We start from the raw sequence: 16,814 nt of genomic DNA, 5'->3' as shown, positions 1-16,814 counted from the left end.
CGATATATGAACTTTCTTTGCCAAACTCGCATTGAGAACCAATAAATTTTTTTAAAACGGCTGCTAAAATTGTTCTGATTGTTTCCTGGAATGGCAGAAAGCTTCAAGAGTAGTTTATAAATACTAATATTAGAGATGGAGACTATATATTCAGAATTTCAGCACATGTTTGTTACTTCTCAACCCAAAATAATGCAGTCGTTGTCGTAAAAAGGCAAATTCAACCAATTTTAGTATAATATGTACTGTCAAACAAAGTACAATAATGTAACTGAAGTGTAACCATAGAGAAAATTAGCATAATATTCTACATTTTCTCTATGGTGTGTAACCTAATGTTATCAACTTTAAGAGGGACTACCGATAATGTAAGTTCATTCACATTACTGTTTACCTGGACAGGTTATATGGGATGGAGACCAGAGCGTTTGTATCAAACTTTACTATAGAATCAGCGAGACCTAGCCAGTACAGGTGAACTCGAGAGGAATGACTGTACAGTTAACCCTCGTTTGTATGCGGAAACATGAATGGCTGGCCAAAGTGAAAGCATAAAAGTAATTTCACCCCCAGTTATATAGTACATAATTTACCCAATTGGTTGTGTTTTAACCATTGAGTTTTGCATTATCAAAGAAAATATATAACCAATAAATGAAAATGAAAATACCCTTAAAGCTGGGTTCCCTCAGTCAAATCAGTGTGACATAGGTTCACATCAGTTCTAATTGGACCATTCCATGGCTGACTATACTATTCCATCTATAGTATGATCACTATTCCCATTCAATCCGGCCGAGCGAGTATTATTAATTCCATTACAACTTATGCGAATTATATTTTCACTGTTGTGTGAGAATCCAGCTTTATTAGGTGTAGATAGGACTATTTTTTATATGTTATAATTGTAGAACTTTAATTATAAATATTAACTGAACTACTAAATTGTACAAAGTGTAATGCACGTTTTATCTGATGATGCCAAAAACACTGTCCAATTGATTCAGAAGCCTTGTGAAATGTTTTCTTCCAACTTGTAATTTACAACCACATTAGAAATCCAACTAAGTCTAAAGAAGATGGATTCACAATAAGTGATAAAATGAATAAATACTATTTCAATATAATTTATTTCTGACAGTAATTGCATGTGTTACATGGCTATGTACACAGGAGTACATAATATATTTACTCTAAAATTCTTTCTAAAAACGGATGCTCATTTTTATAATATATAATATTATTTAATTATTTATTGCAGATTAAAAGAAGGGAATAATCTGCGAAAGCACGTGATGTTTTGGCATTTACTATTTAGATTATTGATTCAATGATTCATTAAAATATCGCATTCTTAAAAAATAAGAAATTCAAGATTTTCTAGAAAATATTTTTGTTTGTTGATCAAATGCTGAATACAGTATTATTCATGAGTTCTGTTAAAAGAATGGCGAATTCTTGAACGAATAGCAGTGATTATAAAAATGATTATCAATAGGATAATATTTACTCATATAAATTATTAATTCAACAGTTAAAAATGTTGAAAGCACGATATTTTATTACAACTGATACTTTAAGGACTTCACACATGGTATATGATTTCGTAGACATTATAATGCTACTAAGAATTCTTCAAAATATCAGTCAATGCTTTTATTCAAAATATAAAAATTCTAATTTTTGACCAGCCATAATATTAATAACCTATGAATAACCAAATATCAGTTACTTAAACGTTTATTCACTTCAATTAGCACTTGGATTGACACAATGATGAATTCAAAAGTAAAATATTACTCGTCGAATTGACTTGAACAAAAAATTATTATAAGAACTCCACCAAACGATAAAACACTATACTACAAACTTATTAAAATAGAAAAACGTTGATGAAATTTATTAATAAATAAGTCCTAATTAAATAATTTGAAACTAATCGAACCATAATTCTATAACATGCTCATTTTCAACTTCCATCACAATAGAAGTAAATCCGTTGATGTCGCAACCTATTTCTGCAAAAGAAATAACAGTCAGTCAAATAAGATATAACAGTCAAATAATAATATAAGATTAACTTTGAAAAATGTAAAGTATACATTCACAAAGTAACATAGTATTCTCGTTTGTTCAAAATCGATATCAATTCATCAACACAATATTAATCTGAATTGGTGTTTGTACTTTCATGTTATAATAAGGCTTGAACAAAACTGGAGAATTCCCTTTCTGAGAACAGTTTTGTTTGTTAGTGACAGTTTATTCTACAATTTACAGGGTAACATTATTACATCAAGTTTAACGTGATTCCTTATTACTTTCTGGAAGAAAGTATGATGAAACTAACAACTAAAATGATTAAAACATCTACAAAATCAAACGAAAAAACAGAATGAATTATCTTCTTTGTTTGACATTACGCATTTATAATTTTCAATAGAAATCTTCGTTCTGATAAATCAATGACGAACAATCAATATATCACGGAATGCCTAGCAGTCATCATTTTCGAATGATTTTTCAGTTAATTCACTACAGGGAGCATTTTCAAGTATCATAGTACTCAAATTTAATCACTGCTAATAATTATTAATAAACGAAAATACAAATAAAATTCATTAATTTTTTTAATTCATTGAATTTTCATAATGAAATTTCATTAGCATTTGATTTGAATAAGTGCAATATCTCAGTAATTTCCATCTTGATACTGCTAGTTTACTTTATGAACAATTTCTACATTTCTCTTGATTCTTAAGAGAACAGGTTATGGCTAAAGCTTATTCCAACAACTCCATTCTTGCTTCTTCCAATAATTCAAATTTGAACAGTATTGAAGGGCCTTATTCCTTACTCAGCTTTCGTAGTCGACGTATTTTCTCAGTAGTCTTAGTAGATACACTACTCAGTAGTCTTAGTAGATACACTATTCTTCAACAACTGCAATAATTTGATTCGACCAGTGAATAAGGTAAGTTATTTATTCAAATTGTAACCAACGAGCAGGTGTAATCCTCAGTCAATCATCAACCCTCCAGGATGAGTGTTTTATAGCTCCATTCAGAAAAAGTGTTATTCTATGAAATTTACTTGAAGATCTACAAAAAAAAAGTTCTTGGAATCAGATGACTTTGAAACGTATTGAAAACTTGAAATTGGGGTACCTTAAATTTTTTGTAGAGCTATAATTTACCTATGTAATAGGTAGGGCAAGGAAAGCACTAAATATGCTTATAACCATCCTCGGTAAATTCAGAATCTTTATACAAAATTTCAGTCAGTCAGTGATGCGCCAATGTATTTCGTATCCCGGAAATGTATTATCGAACTCTTCCGTTTATTAATAAACAATTTTAGAATAAGATATAGAATGTACAAATTAATAAAATAATTTTGCAAGAAAACATTATGTCTCAACAAGTGTAATAATTTGATAAATAATATGGAAATAAATACATAGTACCCTTTTTCAAAACTTTTTTATATAAACACAAAACACAACTAGTTTCGGTGGCTCGTTGGAGTAAGTGATAACGCGCCGGTCTGATAATCAAGAGAACCCGAGTTCGAATCTTTACAAGGGCAAAAGTTGATGACCACATCACAGTCACATGGATACGGCCTCTTTCGGAGGAGACGATAAACCGTGAGTCTCGACTACCTAAAAAGTAGTCGTCATCTCTCATCATCATCATCCCTCTCATTCATTACCCACGCACAAGCCTAAGAGCTTATATGGGCATCACCCTCAGTATTATTATTTATTTATCATTTTCAAGATTTTGGATTGAAAGCCAAAACTAGTTGTAAGTGTTTATAAAAAGGTTACTAGGTAAAGGTTGTAAGTGGTTTTGAAAAAAGGTACTAGGTATGTAATTATTTCCATATCAATTAACAATTCAAGTAGCCCTATAAAATACTTTATTAGCAATAATTTGAGCTAGGGTTGTTCTGCAACTGACCTATTACATTTTTAGTTTTCATCGTAGAGCGGCGTGGCGTCGCCGAGAGAGCTTTCGACCATGGAGCGGGGTGAGTTGATGGTGCGGGGTGTGGATGGTGCCGGCGACTGCGTGTAGCGAGGTGACTTGCTGTTGTATCCCAACTGCTGCTGCTGCTGTGGGTCGTAGCGGCCTGCCACTCGCGGCGAGCTCATGTCGTAATCTGCGACAAAACCAAACGACAATAATATTAATGCCAAATTCCGAATAAAATGGCATAATACTGTATTGATTTAATTCAATACCTCTATAGTGAGATTCATGTTATTAGTTATTAGGTCAAAACTTAATTCAACATTCATTTATTTATTTATTGTACAAAACACTATAATCATAATATAATTATGACCACCATAAAGGAAAACTTGGCTGAGCCTAATTTAGATTAGATTAACATTGGTTAGCTTCCTTGTCTGTCATTGGTCAAAGCAAATAGCTCTATCCTCCTCCACCTCCTCCGCCAAATCGTTTGTACGCTATGAACAAATATAATCAACTAATATATTAATTATATTAGTTAATATAATTACTAATTATTATAGATTGGAAACTAGTTAGATTAAAAATATTCAATCTAAATAATGAAAATGTAGAATTGAATTTTCAAAAGATGTATTTTGTTGACGAATAAAATATGTTTTAGATAGAATATCATTAACAAGATAGATATATTATTAACAAGTATCAACAATCAATATTGGATCTGATCTTGAGTAGGTTTTTGATTTTGTATTCAAATTTTTTAAATAAGTGCAATATTTCTAAAGTTTTTAATTTATTGTGATGATACATTCTGTGATTCATTTAGAGTATAAAATCAACCTTCAAAATTCTAAATCATCATTTCTGGACCAAAAATCAAGTGACGAAGCAATGTGTGATTATATAACCTTATCTTTTGGACAACATTAACATTTTATCAAAATTTCTGGAGAGAGAAATAGTACAGGCTTAGCCTAGTTTTTCCTCCAATTTCATAATTGTATTATGATTATAGTATTTAATACAATAATAAATAAATAAATAAATGATATACCGGGATAACTTGAATCACAGCTATGTACTTTAGAAGGCGGTGAAAACGAAAAACTGAGCAACAAGGGATGTAAATACGAAATATTCCAATTGATTAGACCCGTAACTTGATTGAAGCACAAACATAGAATATAACAGTCAGTAATACCAGGTAAATGTACTGATTGTAATTGAATGTGAAATAATACTCATTAATCCATAGCACTTTCTAAACCCCTTATTTCTAAACTCTCCACAATACTATACAATAAAGCTGTAAATGAATCGATAGCACTCACTGTTATTGGCTGCATGAGGTGGCTTGAACGAAGGCGTTCTGGGTGATCTGTGGTGACTCATTCTGTTGCTATGGCCTGAGCGACTATCTCGACTATCGTACCTTGGTGTAGTGCCACTGAAAAAAAAATTAACAATAATTATATTATTACATATCAAAGAATTGTTTTAAATATTGTTTTTCAATTAATTTAGAAAAAGTCAAACTTCTTAGTGCATTTTCTTAGTATGTAATTCTCTTTATTACTGCATCTCATGACTGAGATCATCAATTTGCCAGTGAATACATGCTTTATACAAAATTATAAACCAATCTGGTTTAGAAATGTGAATTAATGAACTTTTGAACAGCTCGAAAAGCTATTGGTAGACTTTTTAATGAAAAATAAGAGATATTCTAATAGGCTCAATTCAGAGTGAAATAGAATCAATTAATGAAATGAATAGTCGTTTCAAAACAAGGGTTTAGTCGAGTTGTAAGTTATACATATTTGCGAATACTACTTGAATATTATCCAATCTATCAAAAAAGTTACATTACCTTTTACATTAATTAAATGTACTGTAATAACTTCTCAAATACAATTGATTGTTTTCATTTACATCTGTAATTTTCTCGAACAGAATGACTATTCTCATATTACAATACTTTCACAAATACAATAGAAAAAGGAGTAGTAATTAAAAATACTGTGAATTTCGAATAATTTTATTTTTGGCACATTATTTCCAAGTTGTTGTTGATAGTATAGATTTGAACTTGGCGCCACACAATATTCAACATAAGAGATTGTCAAAGTCATTGAGCAGTTTTGAGATTGTTGGCAAAAAATATTCAATAAATTACCACTTGAACTCCAAACTGTGCCTCTCAATATACTGTATTCAAGGAAAAGATGCATGATAGGCTGGTAGAAGACACACTTTATAGGCTGGACGAATTCTATGGAGAAAAATTAGTGTTTCCTGACACATCTTCGTGTCGGAGAAAACAATTATAATGAATATTATGTAATGGTCAGGTACTGTTTATTTATTATTGACCAATATTTACACATTATCACATTATTATTGCTACTGACCCAGAGCGCGGTGTACTGCGTCCGTCCTGCGATCGCGGCGTTTGTGCGCCCGGCGGCTGCTGCTGACTGGCTTTCTGCCGCGCCCACTCCTCGGCGCGCTTGCGCCAGTCCATGGGGTCGGTGGGCGCATCGCCCCCACTACCACCAACACCACCACCTCCACCACGTGGTGTCAGGCTGGGAGTGATGCTGCCCGGGTGCAGGAAGGTGCCCGGCTGCTGCTGCTGGTGCTGTCCTCCCTGTGCATGGTGCTGGTGGTGTCCTCCCTGGTGGTGCGACGGTGTCTGGTGTCCGTAGCGCGGTGTCATCGACGACATGCCGCCGTGGTAGGGCGTCATGAACGGCGTCTGGCCCGACGGTGTGTACGGCTGCAAACCAAACCAAAATTCAATTAATGAATATTCTCATTATTGATTTTACTTCAATCAATAATTTCATTCATCAACTTAATAACAAAAAGTGTAATTAAAACACATCTATGACTATCAAAATAAATATTCATACAAATAAAAATCTATCAAAATTAACATTAAACATAACATATTGAAATTAAACATATTATGATGACATTATAAACATTGTTTTATCCCTCTTCAAGCATAGCTTGTGTTGGGGGAAAGAGCATCTCTAGGCTATAAATGAGAATTATTATTTATATTTTTAATTAATATTGTGCTTACAAAATATTGCTTATATCTCTCGAATTAAGATTAAATGATAAAGTCCAAATAAACATGTTATATCACTTTTACAAATATATATTACGTTATATCAATTATTGTTATTAATCAAGCAATTTCATCAATCTATTGTAGAAGGCCACAGAAAAAAATAAAAACACGAAAAAAATCAGTACATGAAATGATTAATTAATTCAAAATTAAAGTACTCTATAAAGAGTTTTCAAGTGGTAGAGCAGTAAAAATGAAATCTTTGTAAAATTTAAATCTTTGTATTTCTTGAGTTAGGTACTATTTTTGTTATCTGTATTATTTCTTTTTGCATAAGTATTATATCTTTCATTTTATTATTTTTCCATTTTTTTTCATTTGTATTTGTAAGATTTTTATTGTAAAGGAGACATATTTGGGGAATCCAGTTGTCTCCATTGTGAATAAATAAATAAAAATTCAGACTTTCAAAGTGTACAAGAACAAAAATAAAATTCACTTGAAAATATGTAATTGATGCTCTTCAATGGGCTGGAAAATTCGACTGAGTCGACCAACAGCTTTTCACAAGTAATTTTAAATAAATTTTCAATCTACCATTTCTAGTCATTGCAACCAAGTATCAGATACTGTTTCTTAACATGTAGCTTGAGTGACTTCAAACATTAATTTGAACCAAAAACAAGAAGTTGATGGCAATATTGATATGAAGTATTCACAAAAGCATTTCAGATTTGCGCAGTGTTTGTCATCATTCATTTGGTCACAGTAGAAGACACTTTGAGTGCTAGTCAACCTGCCTCCATGAAAACTATCTAGTGACTAGAGTTAGACAAGATCTATCTAGTGCAAGACAACCTGCCTCCTCTCATATTAAAACTATCAATATTATTTTAGACTTTATTGTAAATAAGTCCCGGGCTGGCAACTAATTTTTGGATAGTAGTTCTCATCGAATTTCCATCTAGCTGTTAACCCTGTTGTCAATGTCTGCAGTAGCAGAAGTCTTCGGGGTGATTTGCAGCATTTATTTACGATTTTCGTTAAATAATAATCATTTATTGTAAATATTTTACATTATGCAGTATTCAACATAGAGAATCGGATCTATGGAAATCGATTGCAAATTATTAATGATACTGGAAGACACAGCTTGTATAATCAACTCATTGTTTATATTCAACTTATTTTAATCAACTTTTGATAAAACTTTTATCGATAAGAGGAAGAATGAAAGAGATACCGTGTTGGGATAGGTAGGTATGGTGTATCCGCCTGGCGTGTGTGCGTAGTGTGGCGTGTGGGAGGCGACCTGTGTCAGGTTGTGTAGCATATGGTTGGGCATCTGTTGAGCCACTCTGTGGATTGCATCCGGGTTCATAGCTGCAACAACACAGTTATATATTAGAATCTTATAATAAAGCATAAATTATCTAAAATTCTAATCTCATCTAGTTATTACCAAGTCTAATAAGGAAGTTCTAAGCTTAGTCAGTTTTATTTTCTATTTTAAAAGAAGAGATTTTGTGCAAATTATTGTACTTGAAGAACTTGTTCTGGAGTGTTTATTTTTTATGAACATGAGCTATTATTGTATAATATTTGTTTTTTTCTTGTGAAATAAAAATAATTTATTCTATTCCATAAAAAACGCCTACATTAATGGTAGTATCGAATTATTCAAGAGCAAACACGAAGAAGCAATTCACTAGTATTATATAAATTGTTTGTAAAATGTTCATGAAATATTTATAAAACTCAAAGACAATTTCTATCCACTATTCATTCTGGAACAATGGCCTACTAAAACTACATTAAAGTTTATTAACCACTATTATGAAGAGAAAATTCGACAGCGAATGCGTTTTGGGATAAAATAGTTGTTTTGCTCATAATAAATAAATTATTGTCATGGTTTGTGAGTTAATAGATGAATAGTTATTTTAAAGAATGAAACTGACATTTTGAAACATACATTTGGATTTGAAATTGATATTTGGAAACTGACATTTTAAAACCTACATTTGAATTTGAACTGTAATATAATTTAGAAGAGGGACAGTTTTGAGAATCAGCTTGTTGAGCATTTACTTGATTATTGTAATTACATGTGATGGAATGAATGAATAATTGAACTAATAAAAAACAATTAAATGAATGAAATGAACTGACCACCCAGATTCATGCTAGGCGTATGCGGAACAAAAGGAGTAGTCCGGTTGGTCATAAGGCCAGTTCTGGGAGTGCTGGGGGTGTTGCTCATGCCTCCCGGTATGGGATCCCTGAAATGCTCCTTGAACCACCGGAACAGCAAGTTCACATTGTCGAACATCTGTCCTCTGAACCGGAAGCCTTCTGGTGTCACCGTCACGAACTCGTGTTTGCAGCGGATACGGGGCAAATACGACAGCAGGAATTTCCCTGGATACGACTGGAAAACATTTTGAAAAAGAATAGTTAGTGGAAGGAAAAATATCCTGATAAAACACAATGAGATGAAATGGAAATAGTGTGAATTGGGATGAGAAGAATCCATATGAAACAATATGAGAAATCAAGTGTTCAATCAAGTACATCTATACAATATATTAAAGTTTAGAACAAATGACTTGCTGCGAAAAACTATCAACTAGCCTATATCAATTCAATGAGTAATATTTTTTATGAAAATGGAAGTGTGGAAACTTGTATATAATCCTGTTTTGCAAAATTTATTTAACAACATTTAGGAAAAGAATATCAAGGACTCTGCCTGTTTTATCTTTTCATTTTGTAATTTCTGATTGAATACATTAATAATGAGTAAAATTTACACTAATTGATGACAGTTTGTTAAATTTGAAATTCATCAAAAATAAGTATTAATTTGTTCGATCAATTGAAATTTGGATAAATTCAGTTCAAGATGAACAATAATAACCTACTTCTTCACCATATTTTTACTATAAATAGTTGATAAATAACTTGAATGTAACCAAATTATCAGATACAGTTTCAAAACATTTAGCTCAAATGACTTCAATTTGTGAACCAAAAACTAAAAGTCAATGGTCACTAGTGAAAAGTGTTCAAAAGAGCATTTCAGATTTGCGCAGTGTTTGTCATCATTAAATGGTTACAATATTTAAGAAACTTAAAATATTAAATTGAATAATAAAATATGAAGTGTACATAAATTTTCACCTGATTTGCTATTTTAGGTATTCCATAGGTAAGACTCCATATACAATGGATAAGAATTCAACAATCTCATAAGATAACAAATTGTACTCGAATGATAACTAATGTTAAAATAATTAATGGAGACCAAGAAAAGTCTACTTTCTTTTGTTATTGCAGTAGTTGCAATGACAAAGTTAATGGAGACCAAAGAAAGCTTATTTTGTCATTGAAATTATTACAGTAATTGAATTGTAACCAAAGTATCAGATACTGTTTCAAAACATTTAGCTCAAATGACTTTAATCTGTGAACCAAAAACTGAAAGTCGATGGTCACTAGTATAAAGTTTCAAAAGAGCATTTCAGATTTGCGCAGTGTTTGTCATCATTATATGGTCACAATATAATTATTTTTCTTAAAGTGTAGAACAATCTTTGAATAAAATTATCTAAAACAACTTTACTAGATGGTTCACTCCTTACCAGATACAATTAAGAACAACTTCAGAGAATTCCTTTGGAAATAAGCTAGTAGCTGGTAACAACTCATTTTCAAAACAAAAACTATTTTCATAGAAATTCAGTACTTTTTAATCCAATAATTGTTACATATCTGAAGACAATATGTATATAATATGTATTGAATTACTCTTTACTGCATCCATTACTCTACAACAAAATCATCAATAAGAGAGACTTGAATGATGAAGGAAATACACAATATTTCATATTGAAATTAGGATGTGTAGAAAATCACCAACTAATTGAAATCGAGATGTAATAAGAATGAAGTAATAACATGAATGGAAGGCCCATATACACAATCCACTTTTAACGTCAATCTACGATTACATGAAGGTATAACCGCAGGTATTATAATGTGTTTAGTTCCGGGTTTAAACCAACAGCCGATTAATTTCCGTTTACATTGAGATGGGCCTAAATGATACAAAACTAGAACATGTACAAACCTTTGATACGGAAACTATGTAGTGTATCTTGGAGGCGTTTTTCTTTTTCTCATCCTTGAGGAACTCTTCGGCCCTCTCTCTTTGTCCTCCGTCCGTATCACGATAGTAGCGGAAAGAGAGCAGATCACGGGCGTAGGCAGCCATCGGGTTCACGTGTCTGGCGATGATTTCATCCAGATCTTCAAACTCCTCGGCGCCGATCCAAAGAGTTTGGCCGAGCGAGAACACGTTCTCCTTGCCTTCTTCTCGGACGTCGATGTGTTGATAGATTCCGTCCGATACTTTCCAGGTGACTGTCAAGTGGTCCGAGCCCTGCCAAAATAGACAAGTTTATGAGAAAACTTTTTTCTCATGGACAAATAAATAGCTTCGTGAAAATAAGTCTTGAATTACTCTTAATGGTGGTGATATCCTCATGCGTAGTTCCACCTCACCATAGGTATTAATTGTACTATGACATGTGGTCTTATTATTTTAGGTGAGTTTCGAACCACCGGTTAGCTTCAAAATATAATGTCACCTATATTGATGTATCATAAAATTGACATTTTTAGAAATGTCCTTGAAAAAAATGGAGAATTACAAGATTGTTCAAGTAAACTAAAAAATGAAAGCTTTCTAAGCCCTTTAAATTATCATACACACAGATAGAAAACATGTGTGAATAAGTTACTTGAATAGTACGGGTTGAATACAACAACATCCAACATATACTATATCGTTAGAAAATGGATTTCCTTTCACGCGATTCCAGTTGTCAGCAAAATATTTCAATGGTTGATGAAGAACATATAAAAATATATTCTAATGGCTTTTATTGGTGGTGAGTCACTGACGGAAGTTCCTCCTCACCTGAGTACTCGTACCTATATAATTTAAGGCTGTGCAAAGGCTAAAAATAAACTTTCTACTCGTGATATTTTTGAAAGTTTTTCGATTTGTATATCATCAAACTATAAGAATGAAATAGTTTTCCCAGGAAAACATTTTTTTTCTGATCATTACTTTTTGAGATATGAGCGCCTAAAGTTGAAATTTTTGGGACAGAACATTTCAAATTCGGTAAGAGATAAATCCATGAGATTTAGAGGATAGATTCTTCATGGTATTGTTGATCTGGTAAAACAAAAATTTTCTGAAAATATCAATTTTTAAGATAGTTAATCAATTTACTAAAAATAACCAAAAATAGCTTTTAGTTGTTTTTGGGTATTTTTGGTAAATTGGATAACTTTTTCAAAAATTTATATTCTCAGAAAATTTTTGTTTTACTAGATCAACAATACCATGAGGAGTCTATCATCTACATTTCATGGATTTATCTCTTACCGGATTTGAAATGTTCTGTCCCAAAAATTTAAACTTTAGGCGCTCATATCTCAAAAAGTAATGATCAGAAAAAATGTTTTCCTGAGAAAACTATTTCATTCTTATAGTTTGATGATATACAAATCGAAAAACTTTGAAAAATATCACGAGTAGAAAGTTTATTTTTAGCCTTTGCACAGCCTTAAGCCGTCAAGGGCCTTACGACTGTTTATTGTAGGGTTACACAAATCAAGATTAAATTTATTCATGTTGGGAGGTCCAACCCAGCATATAATAATAATAATAATAATAATAATAATAATATGTCTACAATAATTGTTGTCAAATTTCATAGCAACTTTATTAGTTCTAGTTTTTATCTAAGGTTATGTGCCATTTTACAAGTATTCCAAGAATAAATATAGAGATGAAGGTTATCATTTCAATCTCAAATACAACGTTGTTTTGCCTTTTTTCACTTTGAATAACAAAATAATTTCTTAGTAGAATCAGCTTACCTTACTAGATGGTCTGATGATAACTTCTCCCTGTTCCATATTGGCCAAGAGTTTATCTGCTTCAGCGTAGGAAATATTATGGAATGCAGGATGAACAATCACACGTTTCATGTAAGTCTGTCTTTGTTTCACTTTCTTTGCTTCCTCTTCCACTTGTATGTCTTTAGCTTCTGCTTCATGATCGTAGAATGGATCCTTTGGAGGTCTGAAAATTACAATACATATCAATAAAAAAATATGGATAATAATTATCAAGATGGTTCAAGATCTCTTCAAGAAAAATGTAATCACTTGGAATGCACCCTAGAAGCGTTGTTTGAAAAAATCGACTAATAATTTGAAAGACGATTATTTTGACAATGAAACTACAATAATTCTCATTTGAAACATATCCTTGATTTCTGCAGAGAGAAGAAATGATTCTCTTTCCTTAGTCCTTCTTTCATATATAATTTTCAAAGATGATAATTTTAGTAAGATACCTAGTCGGTTTCTGTTACAGCTCAGAATCAAATTAACCCTATTTTTATATTAATCATTGTGATTATTTTGTTCTATAATGTAGACTCTTGGTATTTTAATGTTTTTTTTTCATATCTATTGTAATTGTGTTGTTTATGTTAAAACATTTGAAAAATATAGAAACTCCCTCCAACACATAGACCTGTAGTCTTTCTTGTAGGGGGTTTCCTTATGTACCTTATTAGTAAGTGTAACTGTCATTTTGTATGCAACATTCTGGGAAATAAATTGATTTGATTTGAATTGTCGAAAAGCTAAATATCCGCTATTCGGACTATTACTTTTGTTGGTATTAGAAAGGAAGAAAAGTTATGGGTGAAATATTTATTAGAAATTGCAGTTAATCAGCTTTTGGACAGTTTCCTTCTTTCAAATTTCCTTCTGCTATTTAGTTCTTCGGTCAATATTTGCATTACCAGAAATCCTTAGTTCTATTTATGTAGCCTTCATTGGATATTTGAAATAATTATTATACAGTCATAAAAGTTATAAACTCGATTCTACTGTGATGATTTAGGATGAATAGTTGCTTGTAACAATGAATGAGTTAACAAAAGAAGGAAATGAATGATGAACACATTCTCACCTCCATTCGTTCTTCCTATCGGACAGGTCAGATCCTTTGGAGGTGGCGTCGATGGAGAATCGCTCGACGTCGATCTTGGTGATGCGACAGTAGATGAGCTGACCGCGCGCCACTCGCTCCTTGGGGTCGGTCACGTGTTCGTCGGACAGGTTCTTGATGTGGATGTAGCCGTTCACTCCGTTGTCCAGTCTGATCCTAACACCGACTGCCTGCCCGGGGCAACCGCCTGCGTCAAAGTGGTTCCACACCTGCACAATTCACAAAAACATTTTATTAATCAAATCAAATCAAATTCTTCATTTGCCATAATACCGTACAATTTTCAAAACAAAAACACTATTAAAATACTTAAACATAAATATGAAATAAGTATATTTTAATAACAAAACCTTATGGGTTATGCTAGCAAAACCAGATGTTTGTGTGCTGCAATGAGCATCAATCTTAGAAATATTACATAAAAAAATGAATCATTTCATCGATAGATCAACATTTATTTAAAAAAAAAAAATAGAAACAACAGTAGCGCTCTACAATAGAGGTTGCAATAGGGAAATGAAACTAAATTAGATCTAAAATCTAGATGGAGGTTACAAAAGATAAGTAGATCAATCATGAATGAGATGAGATACATCAACAAATTTTATCCATTCAATTATATTTCTAATGGATGATTTATTAATATTTTCCACTAGAAAGTTTTCAGGTACAATGCTAATGAGTTAATTGCTTCGGCAAACAGTTAAGTCGGTTCTATTTATAGTATTGTTTGGTTGAGCTAGGTAGTTGAATGTAATCAGGTATGATTTAAATATAGTTATATATTTATTTAGATACAGAATTAAATTTTTTTTTATAAAGTTGCTTTTTTGTTAGAACGGGCAACTTAATATATAAAAAAAATAATACTGAAACAAATATTAAGCAGCTTCAAAAAATACTTATTACTAGATGATTTTTGTTTTATTTCAAGATATAGGCCGCCTATAATACTATGTTCTAGGGTGTATGCTAAATGAATAATTATTTTGAAATGATCCCTCTAAAATGGTAGTAGTTCTGTTTAGAATGAGTCGAAAGAAATTGGTTAGGTTACTCAAAATAGGGGAGTCTACTTTGAAACTAGATTGCCACACATCAGAGCCAGTGAGAGTGACCGGTACAGTGAGATTATTATTCCCATAAGTTCTAATTGGACTATACGCTCATTCATATACGCTCAATCATACTGAGTGGGAATGGTCCAATCAGAGCTCATGCAAATTATATTTTTACTGTGCTGGCCACTTTCAATGTCACTGATAAAGGAATCCAGCATTATTCATTGACGTTTTTCACTTCATCAGACAATATGATTAGTCCAGTCAATATAGACATAAAAAAGGGGGTGTGTTTGCAATTTATATTTATTTATTCATTTATTCATCTAGATAGAAATACCAAATCATTAAAATCATAGGGGAAGGACCAACAGGCACAACCCAAAACTGTTCCTTCCCCGAATTTTGATTAATACACTAGTCCAAAATGTAGGTTACGGTATATGTCTCTTTCACTTGTGAATTTGGGTCCAATTTTCAGTGCAAACACTTAAAAACCAGAAATTTTGAATTTATATTGCTTGAAATCAAATGAAATAACAAAATCACACTCACTAAACACGGTAGTTCTGATTTTTTAATATATTATTTGGGTATATGAGAGAAGTCCAGAAGTCCTTCATGCAAAATTTCCTTGTGCTAGATACAGGTTGGCCCAAAAACCTCGTATTTTCGGCTATAGAATATAGAAATTAGTCATTTTTGTGTATTGGAATATGGGCTTAAGTACACACAATAAATTTTCCACTTTTCGAACGAATTTGACTTATGATGCATGATTTTGGACCGCCTTGACGAGCCGAGAAGAATGAAGTGTAGTACGATGAAATCTGAGCATTAGGTCAGAAGTTATAAGTGTTTGAAATTTTGATCCTTGAGGTGTCCTTAAGCGCGCCTCTTCACTAGGAAATACTGAAATGAAGTGCATCTAACGGGTGATTCTCATAGAACATAATCTTATGAACTGATGTCATTGTGCGAAATATCAATGTGAAGACTATGTAGTTGGTGATGATGGTTGAAGCTGAAAATTAGGTGTTTTTCACAATACAAGGAGCATTGTCACCTCTGGAAATCTATATGAGATAGAGCGCTCTACCTGATCTCAGATTGTAGAGCACAAAAATACGCCCAGAGGGATTTTGAATTATACATCTAAATGGTAACAATCGGAAGATATTGTTGATCAAAAACTAAAATTCATCAAAATTGATTTTTTCTTTAAATTTCACTCATTTTTGAAAAATCATAACTCAGTACTCATTGGAGATAGAGAGTTCCGAATAATCTCATTTTATTCAGAATTTCATAATCTAGAAAAAAGCGAGAGCAAATTTTTCTGTCCGATTACGAGATTTGGCAGAAATAGCTGAAAACTGGAAAATGAGCCGAAAATACGAGGTTTTTGGGTCACTCTGTATCTAGCACAAGAAAATTTTGCCAGAAGAAATTGGTTCTGGACTTCTCTTATGTACCCAAATAATATATTAAAAAATCAGAACTACAATATAAGTTGCACCAATGTATATAGTGACTGGACTATATAACCAGGCTCCCTAAAGAGAATTTTTGAAGTTAAT

At 32.1% G+C, this 16,814-nt stretch overlaps 1 protein-coding gene across 4 annotated transcripts in view; it reads right to left on the bottom strand.

Moving 5' to 3' along the window:
- Positions 1 to 1,107: 1,107 nt before the first annotated feature.
- Positions 1,108 to 16,814, bottom strand: part of LOC111044389 (transcription elongation factor SPT6) — a 59,797-nt gene continuing 44,090 nt past the window's right edge. For 3 of the 4 annotated variants that reach the window (XM_039436248.1, XM_039436249.1, XM_039436250.1), the window contains 9 exons: positions 14,135 to 14,382; positions 13,027 to 13,231; positions 11,201 to 11,512; positions 9,241 to 9,499; positions 8,312 to 8,451; positions 6,398 to 6,765; positions 5,318 to 5,433; positions 3,966 to 4,167; positions 1,117 to 2,018 (listed from right to left, as the gene is read on the bottom strand). In XM_039436248.1, coding sequence (XP_039292182.1) covers positions 3,977 to 4,167; positions 5,318 to 5,433; positions 6,398 to 6,765; positions 8,312 to 8,451; positions 9,241 to 9,499; positions 11,201 to 11,512; positions 13,027 to 13,231; positions 14,135 to 14,382 — 1,839 coding nt within the window. In that variant the 3' untranslated portion in view covers positions 1,117 to 2,018; positions 3,966 to 3,976. Of the gene's footprint in view, positions 2,019 to 3,965; positions 4,168 to 5,317; positions 5,434 to 6,397; positions 6,766 to 8,311; positions 8,452 to 9,240; positions 9,500 to 11,200; positions 11,513 to 13,026; positions 13,232 to 14,134; positions 14,383 to 16,814 lie in introns of all 4 variants that reach the window. The other variant, XM_039436247.1, reaches the window with a different exon arrangement.

Source organism: Nilaparvata lugens, chromosome 10 (assembly GCF_014356525.2).
Source record: "Nilaparvata lugens isolate BPH chromosome 10, ASM1435652v1, whole genome shotgun sequence".
Classification (NCBI taxonomy): domain Eukaryota; kingdom Metazoa; phylum Arthropoda; class Insecta; order Hemiptera; family Delphacidae; genus Nilaparvata; species Nilaparvata lugens.
The sequence above is the reverse complement of the archived record's forward strand: the minus strand, read 5'-3'. Positions and strand labels throughout refer to the sequence as shown.